The sequence below is a fragment of the Pollicipes pollicipes genome, unplaced genomic scaffold, assembly GCF_011947565.3.
Source record: "Pollicipes pollicipes isolate AB1234 unplaced genomic scaffold, Ppol_2.1 Scaffold_4219;HRSCAF=4965_pilon_pilon_pilon, whole genome shotgun sequence".
Lineage (NCBI taxonomy): Eukaryota > Metazoa > Arthropoda > Thecostraca > Pollicipedomorpha > Pollicipedidae > Pollicipes > Pollicipes pollicipes.
The window spans coordinates 7,289,974-7,308,537 of record NW_023596448.1 but is presented as its reverse complement, the minus strand read 5'-3'; the positions used below and the strand labels follow the sequence as shown (position 1 = coordinate 7,308,537).

Below are 18,564 nucleotides of genomic sequence, written 5' to 3'. Positions count from 1 at the left end.
ATCCTGCAATGCCAAAGCATGAAATGACTGCGTCAATGAAATCAATGTGGCCAATTCCGCACTTGCCATACCCCATTCTTTACCATACCTACAGATCACATGCTCGGAATAGCATGATTTAGATGACCAAGAATGTACAGAGGCACCATGCTTGGACTATGGGTCATGCCATATTTTATTGCCAGTGCTACTGTGTAGCGCTACCGCATATATCTTTCAACTCGATTGAGAAAACACGACTCTAATACAAATCGCTCCCCCTCCCCCCTCCCTACAGCTGCTATGATCCAAGGCCGCATGTGTACAGATCATCACCAAGACGTATTCGTGGCGAGGCTATCGTATCGAAATATAGACCGTAACTACTGCCCATCTAACGCCGACCTTTTGCTGTGTTGCAAAGCATGCAAAGCAAAGTATTGCTGCTAGCATCACTTTTTGTCATATCCGTGGTTGTCATGACTGTTGTGATGTAAATCAGATCAAATTTTGTGTTTGTCCTAGATGGTAGCACCATTAGCCTGTAAACAACATCGCCCTGGCAGGTCGGGACTATGTCTGTCTTGATCAATAAAAGTGAAGTATTCTATGTCGGAAGTACTTAAGTTGAATAAACGGTTGCTCCTGTCTTATCAAGGCGGTACACCGGCACGGAGAAACGTGGCCTGACTGGTCGGGCCTGGGAGGATAAATCTGCGGCGCACCCCGCCCCTCACCCGCACACTCAGCACGCGCTCCCGCGTGAGACGCCCACTCACCCGCACACCCAGCACGCGCTCCGCGTGAGACACCCACTCACCCGCACAACCAGCACGCGCTCCGCGTGAGACGCCCACTCACCGCACACCCAGCACGCGCTCCGCGTGAGACGCCCACTCACCCACACACCCAGCACGCGCTCCGCGTGAGACGCCCACTCACCCACACACCCAGCACGCGCTCTGCGTGAGACGCCCACTCAGCCGCACACCCAGCACGCGCTCCACGTGAGGCGCCCACTCACCCGCACACCCAGCACGCGCTCTGCGTGAGACGCCCACTCACCCGCACACCCAGCACGCGCTCCACGTGAGACGCCCACTCACCCGCACACCCAGCACGCGATCCGCGTGAGACGCCCACTCACCCGCACACCCAGCACGCGCTCTGCGTGAGACGCCCACTCAGCCGCACACCCAGCACGCGCTCCACGTGAGGCGCCCACTCACCCGCACACCCAGCACGCGCTCTGCGTGAGACGCCCACTCAGCCGCACACCCAGCACGCGCTCCACGTGAGGCGCCCACTCACCCACACACCCAGCACGCGCTCTGCGTGAGACGCTCACTCACCCGCACACCCAGCACGCGCTCCACGTGAGGCGCCCACTCACCCGCACACCCAGCACGCGCTCCACGTGAGACGCCCACTCACCCACACACCCAGCGCGCGCTCTGCGTGAGACGCCCACTCACCCACACACCCAGCACGCGCTCTGCGTGAGACGCCCACTCACCCACACACCCAGCACGCGCTCTGCGTGAGACGCCCACTCACCCGCACACCCAGCACGCGCTCCACGTGGGACGCCCACTCACCCGCACACCCAGCACGCGCTCTGCGTGGACGCCCCACTCACCCGCACATCCAGCACGCGCTCCAAGTGAGACGCACACTCACCCGCACACCCAGCACGCGCTCTGCGTGAGACGCCCATTCACCCGCATACCCAGCACGCGCTCTACGTGAGACGCCCACTCACCCGCCAGCTCAGCACGCGCTCTGCGTGGGATGAACACTCACCCCGCACACCCAGCACGCGCTCTGTGTGGACTCCCACTCGATTGGCGCGAACTCCTAGCCGTCGCCAGTGCTGTCCCGGCAAAAAACAATATCGCGAAGGGCTGCAACTAACGCTGTGACAACAATTATGATGTATCAGGAAATGTGATATACATTTTTATATATTTCTTGATTAATTGAAGATAACTTCAACAAAACAGCTTTAAAACTGCGCTAATCGGCCACAGGAAAAACACGGCCTATGCTCAAGCCACAAAATTTTTCCATGACAGACCATATAGACCATATAGACCATAGACCATATAGACCGTAGACCATACAGAAAACAGACCATATTCCGTCCATGCTGGGAATCATCCATCGCAGCCGTTTGCACTGTTGCGACGTGCTCGGGCCACGGCTTAATCGTTCCGCCGCATGGTCTAGCACACCCTGTCCCGGCAACGGATCACTTCACCAGTGAGCTGTTCCGAACAGCCCTCGAAGCGCCGCCAACGCGACGCGTCCGTCCGTCCGCTCCGGGCGTCGGCGTCACCTCTCGCCCCGCTCCGATGACCGAGTGGCTCTAGTATCGCTTAGAATGGCGGGCCGGCCTGGTGGGCAAACAAAGCCCCGAACGACCAGCTGGAACGACTCCGCCGTGCTCCAGTATTGTGTGCTGACGGTCTCGCAGGACATTACGGCACGGGGTAAATAACCCACTGCATGTTTTGGAGCGGGGCGAATGCGTTGCCCGGCGCTGCGGGTCGTGCTGTTGGAGTGCAGGCCATAAAGCTGTCCCCTGTCGCATATTGTGAGCTGTTGATGAGTGCGTTCGGGTGTCACGAACCCACCCCCCTTGATGGTTTGATGACGAGTGTGTTCAAGAGGCACAGACAAGGTGCAGAGTGGTGACTGCTGTCTGGTGCCATGCGCGCCGTCACCGAAGCGTCTGGGCAGGCGCCGTGACTAGTGGATTGGGCTGATCTTTGACACTTCTTGGGATAGGTTTTACACAGGAACGTTGAGTGGATTATGCTTTAGGCCCGACAATGGCCCAGGCATGGCCTGCCACGCCCATGGTGTCCTTACTTGTTCGAAGAAATGCACGGAATAAGGAAAAGGACGCCAGTTAGTTACGTAAATGGCATAGAATCATGCGACTTCTGGCATTCATAACGCGCTGCAGAATACCCTGTGTCACGAAACCAAGCTGAAAACAAACTGGATGCGAATGGTTCTGCTCGATTCATCCTCTCGCATAGAAGACAGCGGGGTATTCACCAAGCATGTCTTTCAAGCTGAAAAGGTTAGTTATTCAGGCGATCCGTACCAATAACCTGTCTGCGCCACGAAGGTAACGACACCTACCTAACCCTGCCACACTCATAAATATGGAGTGTAAAATACATTGTACGGGGTTGATTTTCACGAGGTTGAACCCTATAGCTTTGTGTTCGAGCAATGTCATTCCTACGAGTTGCTGAATGAGGCGAGGCCAAGTCTAAACAGCTTGGAAAAATATAAATGCAAAACCCAAAAGATCAGGCACGCTGCAACGCTTGAATGCAGAAGTACCTTCAAAACAGTGGAAATGAGTCATGCCTGGTAGTAAACAACATGACAACGGCTACATTTTGTTCTTAAATTGGACGAGTTTGATGATTCGCAACTCGATGCCAATATGAGGCAAGCAAGTAAATATGTTGCGGCAACAGAACCTCATGAAACCCGAGATGAAACGTCGTTTGTGGTGCAGAACTTCATTAAGTGCCAGCTCGCTCTGGATATTATCCAATACGGAGCGGTATTTTGTCCGAGAAACCGTGTTCTTATTTTTATAACCTTCCAAATACCCTTAACAAAATGTGCCCTACTTTTAGATACACATTGGTTTTGATCTGCAAAAGAAGTTTCGATGCTGTCATAGTCATGACTTCTTCAAATCTTATGTAGTCTCATTTGAAACAGCCAAAGGCTATCCATAACAAAATGATATAAAATATGGTTCAAAAGGGAGCATCCCACCTTTTTATGCTTTTCACTTATCGTTACGTCAGACATGTCCGATATGATGGCCAATACCAGTTTTCTCGAAATTCTTCTGAAAAGCTCATAATTCCGATTTGAAGTAGTTGCTCCGATGGAAGGAATCTCATTTGACACCCTGCTCGCCACGATGAATGCAATATTGTTTGCATAATTTTCCTTGCGTTTTCCAATGTGCTTGTTCTGCAACGTTTATCCTACACTAATTCATAGAAATGCTTGTGTGTGAAATGCTGCGAAAGCTTGACACACTACAATAGGCGGAAATGTATACAAACAAGAGGCTACCACCGCACAAATTCAACGAAGCGATGTACTATGGCTTTCAGTTCTCCCCTATGACATTTAGCGTAGTATTGTCTCTTTTCGAAGCGCGCTTTGGCTTCGGAAAACAGAGCAATGCATGGTCTACAGGACGCACTGGTTCAAACTTCAAACAATGTATTTCTCAGTGAATAACATTCACCACCCGCAGTGCCAATCACAACCATTGATTTATAATGACGTAATTTACGTCAGTAGAGGTGCGACTTTTAAGCCCACAAACCTGCAATATGCGGGTTAAAACAGCTCAAAGGTGGTACTTTGAGTCGGGAACAGCTGACAACGGCACTAAGCTGATATTGTCGCTGTCATGACACGGCAGTCACGACATTTGCGTTTATCACAGACTTGGGCTACACTCAGGGGCCATGAAGAAAGAAAATAAATATGGTGCTGTAGCAAAACGTTGACAGCTTGATTTGGTAAAAAAAGCTAAATTCAATCGCCTCATGTTGATGACATGTTGACATGTTGATGGTGTTGCTGAGGCACTACCCAGTGCTTTTATCAGACGCAACTGGGCATGATGTTTCATCAGAGCACGTTTTTTTTCTTCAAATATGCTCCAAAGGACGCACATATTTACGCCGCATCCAAACTACAACACAGACTCTATGAGATGACGGCTAGCTGTCGTTTTTCAGATGGCCATTTTGGGAATAATTAGCCTGCGTAAAATTATGCAAAATTAAGAAAGCTCTGATTTGAAAATGCTATGAACACAGAATAAGTGTAATGATCTGTATGAGAAATGAGCTTTGAAACTGTGGCAGCTGTCATTTGACCATCAAAGCTGCCATTTTGATTTCATTTTTCGGCCAGCTGGTGTTTCCTGAATAATCGTTTTAGAAGTGGGCAGTCTACAAAAAGCGATATAAGTGAATACATAATTAATTGCGAGAAATGACATCTACAGAACGAATAACAACGACCTTTGTGATGGTTAGATACGGCGCTTAAGGGCGCGCCGACCGGTGAGATCATTTTGCGTCTAGCGGACATTTGTAAGAATGGATTTACAACTGCTGAAATGATGCCAGTTGACCTTGCCAGCTGACGTTTTGTCAAACACATTTACGCCACGACTGCCTGTCGGTTATCTCCAAAATGGAGGACCAAGCATCAGCTGACCCGGAATTGTTTTGATTCACCTACCAGCGCCACTTAGTAGTTGAAACATACACATCGGTGTTCATAGCCTCGGTCCATGAACACCTTGCGCCTTTGACATCATATCTTTAGCACATGCGCAGATAAAAACCGAGTCCTCAGTTACAGAATAATGCTATGTTTCGATTATCATCATCAGTGTAAGCGATGTTGGAATGCTTGACAATTTAAAACAGGTCCAAAGCGTAAAATAAGGCTGATGATCTGTGCATGGGAGATCCAGGTTACTCAGCGATTTACGTGCAAGCTGCCATTATCCATTGCCTATGCAGCCGCCACATCGTGTATTGGCCGTTTAAGGCCACCATAAAAGTCATTTCATGTCGTGGTGGCCCAAGCTCTGTAGTGGCGATTATCAACATGGGTGAGAGCTTTTGAAAAGGAAAGTCAATACTGAACTGTTTATGAAAGGCAAAGGAGTGAATTTCCTGGTCACGCGCTGAACTCCTGAGGAACCCACAAAGTCCCCGCTAATGTCACATCTTTGTTAGCTCTGCTGCCCTAGATAGGTACTGTGACTCGACGTCGATATGTTTCTTCCTTTTTATCGCTTTTCTTCTTCGTTCTCCAATATTTTTGTGACATTGTTCCACTTTGGTCTAAATCACTGATGTTAATTTTCGATTTCGTCTAAGCCGCTTAGATAACTGCAGGCCAGTACCATGCCATTTCATTCTGGTACACATGTGCTCCAGCGAGCGACGCGTCCATTCCCCGGTGGGGCAGGAGAACAATGCTTGACCTGGGTCTCTGTTTCAGGTGTCGTGGGTGCGCCAGCGTGACCTGAAGATTCTGACGGTCGGCAAGTTCACCTACACGTCGGACCACAGGTTCACGGCCGTCCACGCTCCTGGGTCTGAGGAGTGGGTGCTGAAGATCACCAGTCCACGGAGGGAAGACTCGGGGGTGTACGAATGCCAGGTGTCTGTCGAGCCCACGATGAGCCAGCCGTTACAACTCGACGTAGTCGGTAAGCTTGCTGACCCGCCTGAGACTGTTTTTATTTGCCATATCCAAATGCGCGCCGAAGTCAGCTTTAATTTGGCTAATCCCGAACCAGACTCCACGGGCATCGCTATCATACCGACTAGGGATCCAAAGTGGGACAGCCCTGTGCATTTTCAGACTCACTCCGACTCCGACTCAAATACATCAAACCCAAACCCGAACCTGACATCGGTGGAGTCAAGTACGCTGGGAAATGTTCAAATGCTCCCCGCCAAACAGTATGCATGCAGTCTCAGGCTGCACAAATGTTTGTTGCAATTTTTTACGATGGTATGCTTTGTACTGCCTGGTAATGCAACATACCACAAATAAGATGTATTTAACTCTTGCTCTGATTCGCCGTTTTTTCATAACGCTGCCTGGAAAGGCGGCAGCTGGACGATGCGAACGCCCTGCCGCGTCCACGTTAATAAAAATACAGTCTGGCAAAAATGTTTCTAGGCTAATAACTGACCCCGAATGGCGTGTGAAGGTCAAATATAAAAAAATAAATTTTTCAGCTTTACAGGCTCATATATACGAGACTATGCCCTGTAGCCACACGAAGTCTGCACGGGCGTGTTCGTTGTTCAATCTTAAATGCAATTTATGTAATTTAATGCATGTTTACGGCATAATTAGGATGCATCGGTCTGTTAATAGAACAGCGTCGGCCGCCGCGCACATTCCGCGAAATCTTCAGTTGCCGCTCGTCGCCCGCACCGGTCGTAGATCACCATGCGGTGCTCCACAAAAATCGTCGCTGCCTCGAAATAAAAAAGGGTATAAACACATGCTTAGCAATATGACCGCGCAATGAATGCCCCACAAGTTACTAAAAATTTGGGCAATTGCACGACATGCCAAAGAGGTTTGCTTAGAAACCTTTAGGATGGGGGGGGGGGGGGGGGGGGGGGGGGGGGCGGAAGCGCATCGACCCCTTATCAGAGCAAGGCTTAACTTTGTTTGCTGTTGTGTGCGTTGTGTGTTTGACATTCTGTATCTCAGAGAGATTTTCGTGGGTCCCCATTACGCAATGGACTGCAGCAGCGTCCGTACTATCTAAATAGCCTCGCGCTGATGAACATCAATTCGGGCGAGACGCGCACCGTCCGGGAAAGAGAACACCACGCCATAAAAAATACTGGGATCCGTGCGCCAGCCCTCCGAGCGCCGGCCCGTCGCAATGAATCAGCGCGCGTAGAAAAGACCAGAGAAATTCCCTTGGACTGAAGCCAATTACATAAAACGCACGAAGCTGAGCCCTGACGTCGAGGATAATGACCAGGATGATTTACCGTCGGCTGCGGCGGGCAGCGAGCCGTCACTGTACGCCGCCGCTGCTCCCAGCACGACACGGCTCAGCATGGAGTTACGGCTGCACGGGTGAATGAAGAACTTGCGTGCAGCGCACGGTTACATGAGGTCTTTTGTGGAAGCCCTGGGTAGCGCAGTGCCGTGTCATTTGGTGTCATTGTGGTGATGGGCTATTGCTCCAGTACTGGAAAGGAGAAATGATGCACCCCGCATGGAAGGGCGCTGCACTGGAGGTGTTTGCAGCGCGCCTCTGCCCACGGGCGTCTCAATTCATTCAAGTCCGAAATCATCCAGTTTTTTTGCAAGTCGGTATTCACAAATGAACGACCCCATCACTCCTCAGTATACATGCTCCAAGCATTTTAAAAAGGTGTATTGTATGGCTCAATACAACATGCATCACCATGACATGCCTATTAATACCATTCTTCCTAGCACCACGCTGCAGGACGAGCATGAGCTTAAAGTTGCCTCATCCTGTTCATTACATTAAGTGAAGCTCATTCCCGTTATCCCACCCACTGGGCCGTACCGGGGTGTCGCAGCACGCCAGGCCGGTCGACTCGGACCCGGCCGGCTGTGGACGACCGAACACAAGCCGGACTTCAAACCACGGCTAGTGTCCATTGCAGGGATGCAGGCGGCGATGCGAGTCCTGGGAACGGCGTCTGACTCCACAGCGGTTCATGTTCCCACAGCCGTGGCTGTCCGTGACAACCGGCTCTCGACCCAGAGTCGCGGGCGGGGATGGCAGTCTCCGCGGACTGTGCCTGACTCCATCGCGTCCGTCACTCCAGAGTCGCAGGAGGTCATGACAGTCTCCCCCAACAATGACTGACTCCGCGTCTATCACCCCAACACCGCGCGTGGCGTTAGGCGGCCATAGGTGTTGTTCCTCTTTGTACCTAATCTCCTGCGTTCTCATTCCAGAGTCGCGGGAGGTGACAGCCGGTCCGCGGGAGTTGTACCTGATTACTGTTCTTCTCATTCCAAAGACGCGGACAATGAAAGCCTTTCCGCGGAAAATGTATCTGATTACCGTTCTTCTCATTCCCGAGCCGCAGGCGGTGATAGCCGGCCCGCGGGAGATGTATCTGGCTACTGTTGTTCTCATTTCAGAGTCTCGTCTCATTCCAGAGTTGTGGGCGGTGATAGCTGGTCCGTGAGAGATGTATCTGATCACTGTTGTTCTCATTCCAGAGTCACGGGCGGTGATAGCCGGTCTGCGGGAGCTGTATCTGATCACTGTTGTTCTCATTCCAGAGTCATGGGCGGTGATAGACAGTCCGTGGGAGATGCATCTGATCACTGTTCTTCTCATTCCAGAGTCGCGGGCGGTGATAGACGGTCCGCGGGAGCTGTACCTGAAGCGGGGAAGCAGCATCAACCTCACCTGCACGGTGATGGCGGCCCCCGAACCGCCAGAGCACATCTTCTGGCACATCAACAATATGGTGAGCTGATCATGGACACTAAACCAGGCCGCCGGCGCGCTAATGGCGAGCTAGGGCTTAGGCAGATCGTGGGTCAGAAACAAGAGAAGTGCGCAATCTAGTCGTCTCGAAATGTATATTAATATGAGAATTCCGCCCTGCCCTCCCCCTCCCACTCATTCACATCCAAGGAGGGTTGCAAAACGATAAAAGACAGAGCGAAATAACGCCAGTGTATGCTTCCAATAATATGACACAATTAAGGCATATCGCATCCCGGTATTTGATGGTACATTTGGCACCTTCCATTCACTAAGTTACAGGTATTTACCTCCACCTCTCCCGCTACCCCACCACCAGGAGCCATCCTCTATTGAATGACCACGGATTCAATACGGAGCCAATGCCGATTAACCTATCTTGGTTTTTCAAAGCACAAAATATATCTACGTCATGTAACGCTACCAAATGTCGGTGCGCGGAACCATAGGCCATTGATAACATCACAGGTCAGGAGTTAAACCAGGGCGCTTATGACGTCATGGACAAATCTTATGGTGTTTATCAGACCAGTTTCATCTCAGGTCGGGGTTTATTGAGCAATTGTGACGGTTTTGTCTTCAAACACAACTGCCTGCGTCCCATTCATTCGCAAAATGTACAGGGATTATGTGTCCATAAAATATACTAGCCATCCTTCAGCACATTTGTGGGCCTGGGTGTCCATAGCGTCATGTTGGATCACAAGCCCTAATCTATGTTCGGCCATAATGTACAGCGCTGCAAGGAGGTGCGTACTGTGGAATGTAATATCTCAGTGCCGGCTACACTGGATTGCACAGCGCGCACGCAGTTGCAACGCTACATATGCAAAGCACGATACACCTTTGATGGACCAGTTTATGTGAACAGTTCATAACTCGCTCGGTGGGTGTAACCAGGGGTAAAAAGCTTACGTCTGTCTCCCAAAAAACACATCTGGTCTGATCTGTCTCCATAACCTTCGCCTGATTCGCCGTTTTCATAACGCGGATTGATAGAGGGGGGGGGGGGCGGGTTAATGGACCCCCCACCCCCTGGAGTTTTAAACTAAAAAAGATGGAGCATTGCGGAAACAAAAACTGGTCCGCAAAGATACGGCTTTGCGGACCAGTGGATTGGTCTCAATGAGATCTTGCAATTATTACTAGCCTTGATGCGGTTGGGTTAGCAATCGACCCCGTTATGACAGATTAAGGACCAAATTTTCGCCGTGCAGTGTTCCTCAAAAACCGCCACTGCTCCAGGACCAGAAAAGCGAAGAAGGATGAGAGCTAAGATGGTTTACGGCCAGAAAAACAAAGCCGGATTGAAAATTTGCAGCCTACTGATTTTTGTGTTCAAGCACATTCTACCTACCAAAATCTACTTGGAAAATTAAACGACATTTCCGTCCTGTCAGCCAATAAGCCTGTGATAATCCAGGATTTCCTATAATTTACGCCACCAAAGAAGTGAGCGTGCCAGATCCCTTCCCTTACCTCATATACACAATACTCCCATAGTGTATTGGTATTGTGTGCTCTATCTTAACAATTTCACATAATTTCTTGCGTGAATTAAAATACGATGCAACCACACATGGCATGGCTTACTTTTCATTGGACACTAACTCAATCTACACAGTGGACAAGCAATCACCCAGCCTACAAGCTATAACAAGGATGTTAGCAAGATGTTAGGCTTGAGGACATTACGAATCTTGCACAAAATGACAGTTCCTGCCCCATGTTTAGGGCTCTGTTTTATCTGACAACTATCTAATAACTTGCTCAATATATGATATATCACAAAATTTAGAACACCTGAACACAACCACACAATTTCCCGAAACTTGAACACAAAAGTACTCCTGAAATTAGCACCCCAAGTTCTTTTTTCAGGGTGTTTTTCAAGAGCATTTTCAAATATACATACCTGACAACATCAAACGCATATTTCGAAGATGTGTGATTGGAAACAGCTTTAGGTTTCTGGCATCAGTGTTTCCTGATTGGCAAAGCTTGACAACGTTGTCAAAGGGATGTGTCGGCCGGCCTGAATCTTGCATTAACAGCGGCACTCCCTTCCTTCACTTATGACACTTAATGCCAGCAAGCGAACTTTACAAGTTGAAATCTCACTGGACTTACAACACTTTGCATTCACATGATGCTGAGCTTTTTCCCAAAGCGTACATAAACCAATGTCTCACTGGAATTTTGTTCAGGCGCTGTCACAACGAAATGTTTTGCAATATGGCAAATTTCTGGTGAGTTTGACAAAAATAACGTAAGTTTAGCCCCCAATGATTCTGTCAACGTACTGAGGCCTGATGCTGAAATTCCCCCATCAGGTGTGAGTTGTAGTTAGTTGAACATCTTCACGTAATAAAATATTATAGTCTAGATGTTCAGTACCTTGTCCCATTCACATCATACACACTACACATTTTGCTGGATAGGCACCTATGCAAAATTAGGCACGCTCTATCTACATGCCACAATCCAGACATGTAGTTGGCTAGCTTCTTCTCACAATTCACACCACTCACCTACCGAATATTACATTCAAAATTACATATACTCACCAGCTCCTCACAATCCCTCTGGTAAAGCACTCACCGGGACAAGAACGCCAATGATCGACAATGCTCAACGCTGTAATGGCGCATTTCAAGGCGAACCGCGCAACTCGGACAGGAACGAAGCTATGCAAACGATAATAATGACGTCATTAGTATTTAAATCACCGTTGCTGCACAATGTCGTTTCCTGCCAAGCAGAAATAAATTCAAAGTTGCATTAATGAATCAAATAACTTATTTGACTTCCACAATAAAAAAGTCCATGCCCAAAATTAGCTTGACGGTTAAATAACGTCATATACGGTTCATAAGATGAGTTTACGGCCGCGTTCGATCTATCGTTAGCACATTTACCAGCACCAATCACGGTTCAGTATTCTCGCTATGTCATATCACGTGACCGCAAAGTCACGTGGTCTGTGACATCACGCGCTGGCCGACAATGATGCCATGATTTTTTGTCAGCTGTCAAGCATGGAGGGAAAGCACTACCAGATTAAAAGTCACTCTGAAAAAGAACCACGAGTTTGATTTGGTAGCTTTGGGCCGGCGAGTGCGTTAGCTGGAATGGAGGCACTTGTTTCTAATTTGGGGCAATGCGACGTTGCGTAGATAAGAAGGGAATGGGACTGCCAAGAACAACCATGAAGCGGTGAGTATGCTTGATGTGGTCGCGTTCCCCAGAAAGTTAATAGTGTTAGAGTAACCGTAAAATATGGAGAACAGGAACGAAGCGTCTCGCCTCTCGAACATGACCTTCGTCAGTACAAGTGGGAGTTCAATGAAAAAATGGCTTTATTCCAGTGCAAGTAGTAATGGAAGGCTGCTAGATCTTTTCCACAAAAACTACGGGAAAATTTCTACTGAAAAGGAATGAATTGAAAAGAGATGGGAATGGGAAGAACACTCAAGTTACGGATGTGATAAATGATGGAAATACCGTGACAGGAGCCGCACTTCCACACGCCAATTTAAAGGTAGTCTGTCATGGTCGGCAGTAAGCCAGAGCCGTGTGAGGTCTGAAAAGTTAAAAGGCGAGGGAAAAGGAAGGTAAGGTTAACAAACTTTCCCCCCGGCCCGCACATCGAACACTCAGTTAGCACGCGTGACGTCACGCATTCCAGCTGACAATCGTGCTGACGACAGATCAAACGGGAGCCCACGTCTTCAGTGAGGGGTTAATTTCGTGTTCTAAGGAGGCAGCGCGGTAGGACGAGAGCCTATTGAAAACTGAACTAAAACTACCCTTCAAAAATTGGGGGATGGCGGAGTGTGCGCACAAATTGCCCAAAAACTGTTTCCCCATACGCCAGTGTTGAAAAAGGTCTTGACCACTGAAAGACATTTCCCTCTTTCAGTGTTGTAATCTTCTAATTTTATTGCGATCGGCATTTCGTGAAATAATCTGTCAACTAGCATTTTGGGCAATGAGAGCGCTTTAGCCTTATTTTAAGAATGGCAGGCATTGATATGAATCTCCCACGCCCGTGGGCGAGGGGAGGGGGGGGGGGGGCTTTTTTGACCTCTGTATGGCGGCCTGATGTTAAAACTCTACCATGAGGCACGAATCACAGCGAACTAAACACCTTCACAAAATGAAAGGGAATGTTAAGAATCTAGATATGTTCAGTCCCATGCTCCATTCACAACCATAGACACTATACATATTGTTGGATAGGATAGGACCTACGCAAATTTGGATATACTACATACCTCGAAATGGTATGAAGCCAGCTGCTGCTTACTTTGACTGGCCTCCAGCGCCATAAATTGTTTTTTTCTTTGCCAAACAGGCAGACTTACATGCTAAGACTTCATGATGCTTTTAAGATATCGATCCCTACCATTCAAGTTACATTTTCCATACTCACATAGATATTTACCACCAGATGAAGTAGAACATTGAGCCATGGCAAGTTACACCTTGCGAATGCCACATTCAAATATGCAAAAAAAAACAACTTAAAAAAACTTAGCAGTTGCTCACATCCATCCCCTTTGGCAAAACAAATCGTGATACGAACCCCGATGACTGGCAATGCTCAATGAGGTGATGACGCATTTCAAGGCAAACCGCGCCACTCTAACACAACGAGGTTATGCGCCAAGGCCATAGTGCTGCCATTCATTTTTACATTACTATTACTGCAACAAACCGTTTTCTGATGGCCGGAGTAGGATATTTAAGTATATAATAATGAATTTAGCTAATCTGACTCCCCCAATAAACAAAGCTGATGGCAAGACTTGGTTTGATGATTACAAGACGTCATACCGGGTTTATATGGTGAGTTTATGTCTTCAGTGAGCGCTCAGTCTTTTACACCGAGGAGATAAGGCAGCAAGGAAGTGGAACATATTAGAAACTGAACTGAGGTGACCTCTCAAAAATGGGCAGGCAGTGGAGAGTGCTCACAAAGCTCCCACAAATTCCCCACAAATTGCCTCGCTGCGCAGCAGCGTTGAAAACGGTCAGGTCACAAAACCTTATTTCCCTCTTTCAGGCATGAAATGCACGCAATCTCATCGCAATGTGGGGGTAGGGGTAGTGGACCAGAAAGAACCTTTTTAATCAGGGGGTTTATTCTGTCGCTACAGTAAACACAGTTTTTGTCTTCCGAGAACCTTTTAGGCTGTGGGTTCTATTTTGATGCAATGGGGCCCTTTTTGATGGTTTAGAATTCTTACGGGCATCTCAAACCGCAAAAAGCGCTGGGCGCCAGGGGACCTCAATCACCTCCAGGAAACGGGGATGGGGGGGGGGGCATGTCCCCAACCATCCCCTTGACTATGGCACTGGCCCCTGCACAAGCCTATGACGCTGTTTGTCCGTTTTACTCGCAAGCTGCAGTTCCCAATCAGCTTTCATTAAGCTAAAACGCTTTTAAGCATTTGACTGCGTGACATTATTTTGGCGTGACTCAGAATGACGCAGCGGATTAACCTGATCTGCTATTAGCTCAGTGCACAAATGTGACTCACTAGCAGTACGAAATTGTAACGCCGCCGGCAAGGTCATGAAAGAAGATGGAGCTTAAGTTTTTACAAGTGGTCAGCTTTTGGAATCATTGTGATCTGACCTAGAGTGGTATAACCTAAATCAGCCGTTTCGACACGATGCTTGTTAGTAAGATGCCACTGGTTGCCTGCTGTCCCATAGAATAATGACATGAAGATCGGGCAGGTTTGGAGATCAACAATGCTATTCGTTAAGCCATTGGCGTTGTGCTAGTTTGAACTAACCTGAGATAACTTTGACTTTTCCTCTGGTGCAAGGCGCTTTGGACATTTCTTGACGGTGGCTCAAAAGCTGGCGCCCCATGTAATGCTGGTGACCTTCACTCCCGAGTTGGACCAAAACATTAACAACTGAAGCGTACGCCAAACGCTGCCAGTAAGTGGCTGGATAAGCTCCCTGTTTGTCGCCATTAACGTAATTTTCACAGCCTGACTACCTAGACTTGGACCATAATTCCTAATCCGGATGGCAGGTGGCACCTGCCACCAGCTACCACAGCAGCCAGTGGCAGCGTCTACAGGCCCTTAACAAACCTGGCACAGCTGGAAGCGTCGGGTCGCTGCCGTGGCGCCCTGCTCAGTCGAGTTGCCGCAGTCCCACGCGTTTTCACCGGACATGACGCTCCAACACGTATGTTGATGGTATTATGAAGCGCCGGGGTTAAACCGTGACGTTTCCCAGGTGATCAAGTACACGGAGCGGGGCGGTATTTACGTGGTGACCAACCGGCGGGCCCGCACGTCCACCCTCCTCGTGGCGAGGGCCACCAGCCGGGACTCGGGAAACTACTCGTGTCGGCCGTCGATGGCCCACATGGACACAGTACTCGTCCACATACTGGACGGTAAGTGGGGACGGTGCTTATCCGCATACTGGACAGGAAGTGGAGATAACGTTCGTCCACGTACTGGACGGCAAGTGGAGACCGTGCTTATCCGCATACTGGACAGTAAGTGGGGACTATGTTCGTTCACATACTGGACAGTGAGTGCAGGCAGCACCGTCTGCATACCGGATAGTGAGAAAGCGCAGTGCTTGTCCATATACTGGACGGCGAGTTATCCCTAGGGCAGGTCTTCTTATCAAAGATGTTGGTAGGGTTCATGAAAAAATTCTGGTAACAAGGTTCTTCTTTATATATATATATATATATATATATATATATATATATATACATCTTTCAGACTAAAGCCTTTGATGGTTGGATGTGTACAGTTGTTGGAGCCATCATTTAATTTCGTGGTGTCGTATGCGACACCCTGAATCTGATCTGATGTTTGACTGAAGCCATAGTTACCTTTCATGATTTCAAAACTACGTTCCGTGTGTTCATAAGCCCGCTGCACTAGCTCACGATCACGTCACGTGGACCTGCACGGCACAGACCCATAACATTCCTCTTTGGATACATAACCCGCATTCCTTGGGTACCATCGTAATGACAAACCACCTCATCGGTTCCTTGCAGTTTTCCATTAAAGCACGCGATGGTGAGCAGTTTCTAAAGATGCGCTGCTCTAGCTGTGACGCTCCCTGCCCTTGACTCCCCCTCCCTATGTGTGCAGAGGAGGCCGTATCTCTACCGTGTACAGAGCAAGCCGTATCTCTAGCGTGTAGAGAGGAGACCGCATCTGTGGCGTGTACAGATAGGCCGTATCTCTGGCGTGCGCAGAGGAGGCCGTATCTCTGGCGTGTGCAGAGAAGGCCGTATCTCTGGCGTGTGCAGAGAAGGTCGTATCTCTAGCGTATACGGAGGAGGCCGCATCCGTGGTGTGTTCTGAAGAGGCCGTATCTCTGGCGTGCGCAGAGGAGGCCGTATCTCTAGCGTGTACAGAGGAGGTCGTATCTCTGGCGTGCGCAGAGGAGTCCGTATCTCTAGCGTGTACAGAGGAGGCCGTATCTCTGGCGCGCGCAGAGGAGGCCGCATGTCGGCGTCGCCTGCGCCCATGGCTCCAGCAGCTTCTCTGACCACTCATGACGCTGTTTCCAGGCGAACACCCAGCGGCGATGCAGCACGGCAACTCGAACATCCGGTGCTGCGTGTCGCTGCTGCACCGAACAGTTTTTCTGTTGTTGCTGGCTGTGATGCGGTAGTGGTCGGCTGAGCTGACGTTGTGCGCGGAGTGCGTCTTCGTGACGAAGAACGTGACGGTGTTGAACGGTGCGTGGACGTTGTCTGTTCGTCGGGGGCTGAATAAACGTTCAGGTTTTTGGTTGGTGCCATTGTTCGCGTACTGGGGATGTTTCATTATGGATGTTAAGATGTGGTACCGAAACGGACGACGGAAGTTTAATATGACAATGCTGAAATTGGCCAAATACAGTACCGGAAACTGTCTGCTTTAGTGGAGGAAAAGAGACAAGGCACGCGAAAACCGCGGAGGTATGGAACAAGTAAACCAACACTGAGAGTTGGCTTAACTAGACTACATGCATCATTTGAAGGGTGTGCACGCAACGAACTGTATGAGGGATGATTCCTTTCAGGCTCGTTTAAAGAAAGGCGTTGGTGATCAGAAAGCATCAAAATGTGTGTTGTTACGACCTGGAAAATAAACATGTTTGCGAGTCCAGACAAGCGTACCGAATTCACACGAAGGTACAAACACTATGAAAGTAAAATCAAGAGCACGGCGTGCAACATTTATACAAATCCTCAACAAAGCTATTCCACAAAGAATACAGGCTATAAGCCGTTTAAACTGCGCGGGGTTCAAGCACGTGTTCCATGTACGGCTCGTTTGTTGGATTCAAACACCCTGGATAGGTTTTCACCTATGAAATACATGCAAGGCCTGGCGAGCGTGCCCTTTCACTCTCAGTCATTTCGCATGCGTCAACTCGGCCGCGTGCTAACATTCCATACGTCGTCAATTCGCTCATCCTCAGATGTTCCATACCACCTGAATCACCCATCCCAGCCATTCTGCACCAGCTCCGGCGCACCCGTCCCCAGCCATTTCACACCAACCCCGGCGCACCCGTCCCCAGCCATTTCACACCAGCCCAGGCGCACCCGTCCCCAGCCATTTCACACCAGCGCCGGCGCGCCCGTCCTTAGCCACGTCACTGTCACTGTTTCCGGACGCCGCGGGAGGTGGACACGACTCACTCCGCTGCCGGCAGACCAGCTGATCGGCCGGCCGTCAACGGCAGCAAAACCGGGCCTCAGAGCACGCCACGCCCCCCTCCTCAGAGGAGGATACAGCTGCTACGTCGCGGGGGGGGGGCAGCCGGCCCTCAGAGGAAGCCACGACCCCTCAAATGGCTACATCTGCTACCTCGCGGGAGGGGGGTGGGTGGGGTGGCGGCGGCCGGTTCTCAGAGGGCGCCCCCCCCCCTCAGAGAAGGCTACAGCTGCTGCCTCGCGGGGGAGGCGGCCGGTCTTCAGGGGGCGCCACGCCTTCCCCCCTCAGAGGAGACCAAAGCTGCTACCTCGCGGATAGGGGGGGGGGGGGGCGGTGGCAGTCTTTAAAGGGTGCCACGCCTCCCCTCCCCACAGGAAGCGCTCAGCTGGCGCCGCTCCTGGCGCCGCTCGTGGTCGGTCCCCACGACCCCAGCGCCGCTCAGGTCGGCTGGGGCGGGGAGGCCGTCGTGCGGAGTAAGGTGTCGCATTCTGGTCTGATCTGAGAGGAAAATATCACCCCAAGTGAAGTAATGTTTCACTGCTTCTTCATTATTTCCCGCCATGATTGCTCAGTCTTAAACGCTGAAATCCGGCAAATGGATGGGTAGTTAGCGCTAAACTCAGAATTTGCATAATTATGCAACTCATTCCAAATAACGTAAGACAGATTTCTCATTTTTATGTCGTAGCCTTCTCCCACATTTCACGGGTTAGTGGCCAGGTGGGCCAGCCTTGGTGCCCTCAGGACCCAGTCATAGTACAGACACACGGA

General features: G+C 49.8%; 1 protein-coding gene across 1 annotated transcript in view; it reads left to right on the top strand.

Annotated features, from left to right (window-relative positions):
- LOC119095745 (Down syndrome cell adhesion molecule-like protein 1 homolog) overlaps positions 1-17,001 on the top strand; it is an 18,119-nt gene extending 1,118 nt beyond the window's left edge. The window contains exons 2-5 of the mRNA XM_037218598.1: positions 6,064-6,274; positions 8,935-9,062; positions 15,347-15,509; positions 16,656-17,001. Of these exons, the coding sequence (XP_037074493.1) occupies positions 6,064-6,274; positions 8,935-9,062; positions 15,347-15,509; positions 16,656-16,759 (606 nt within the window). The 3' untranslated portion in view covers positions 16,760-17,001. The remainder of the gene's footprint in view (positions 1-6,063; positions 6,275-8,934; positions 9,063-15,346; positions 15,510-16,655) is intronic.
- The last annotated feature ends 1,563 nt before the right edge of the window (positions 17,002-18,564 follow it).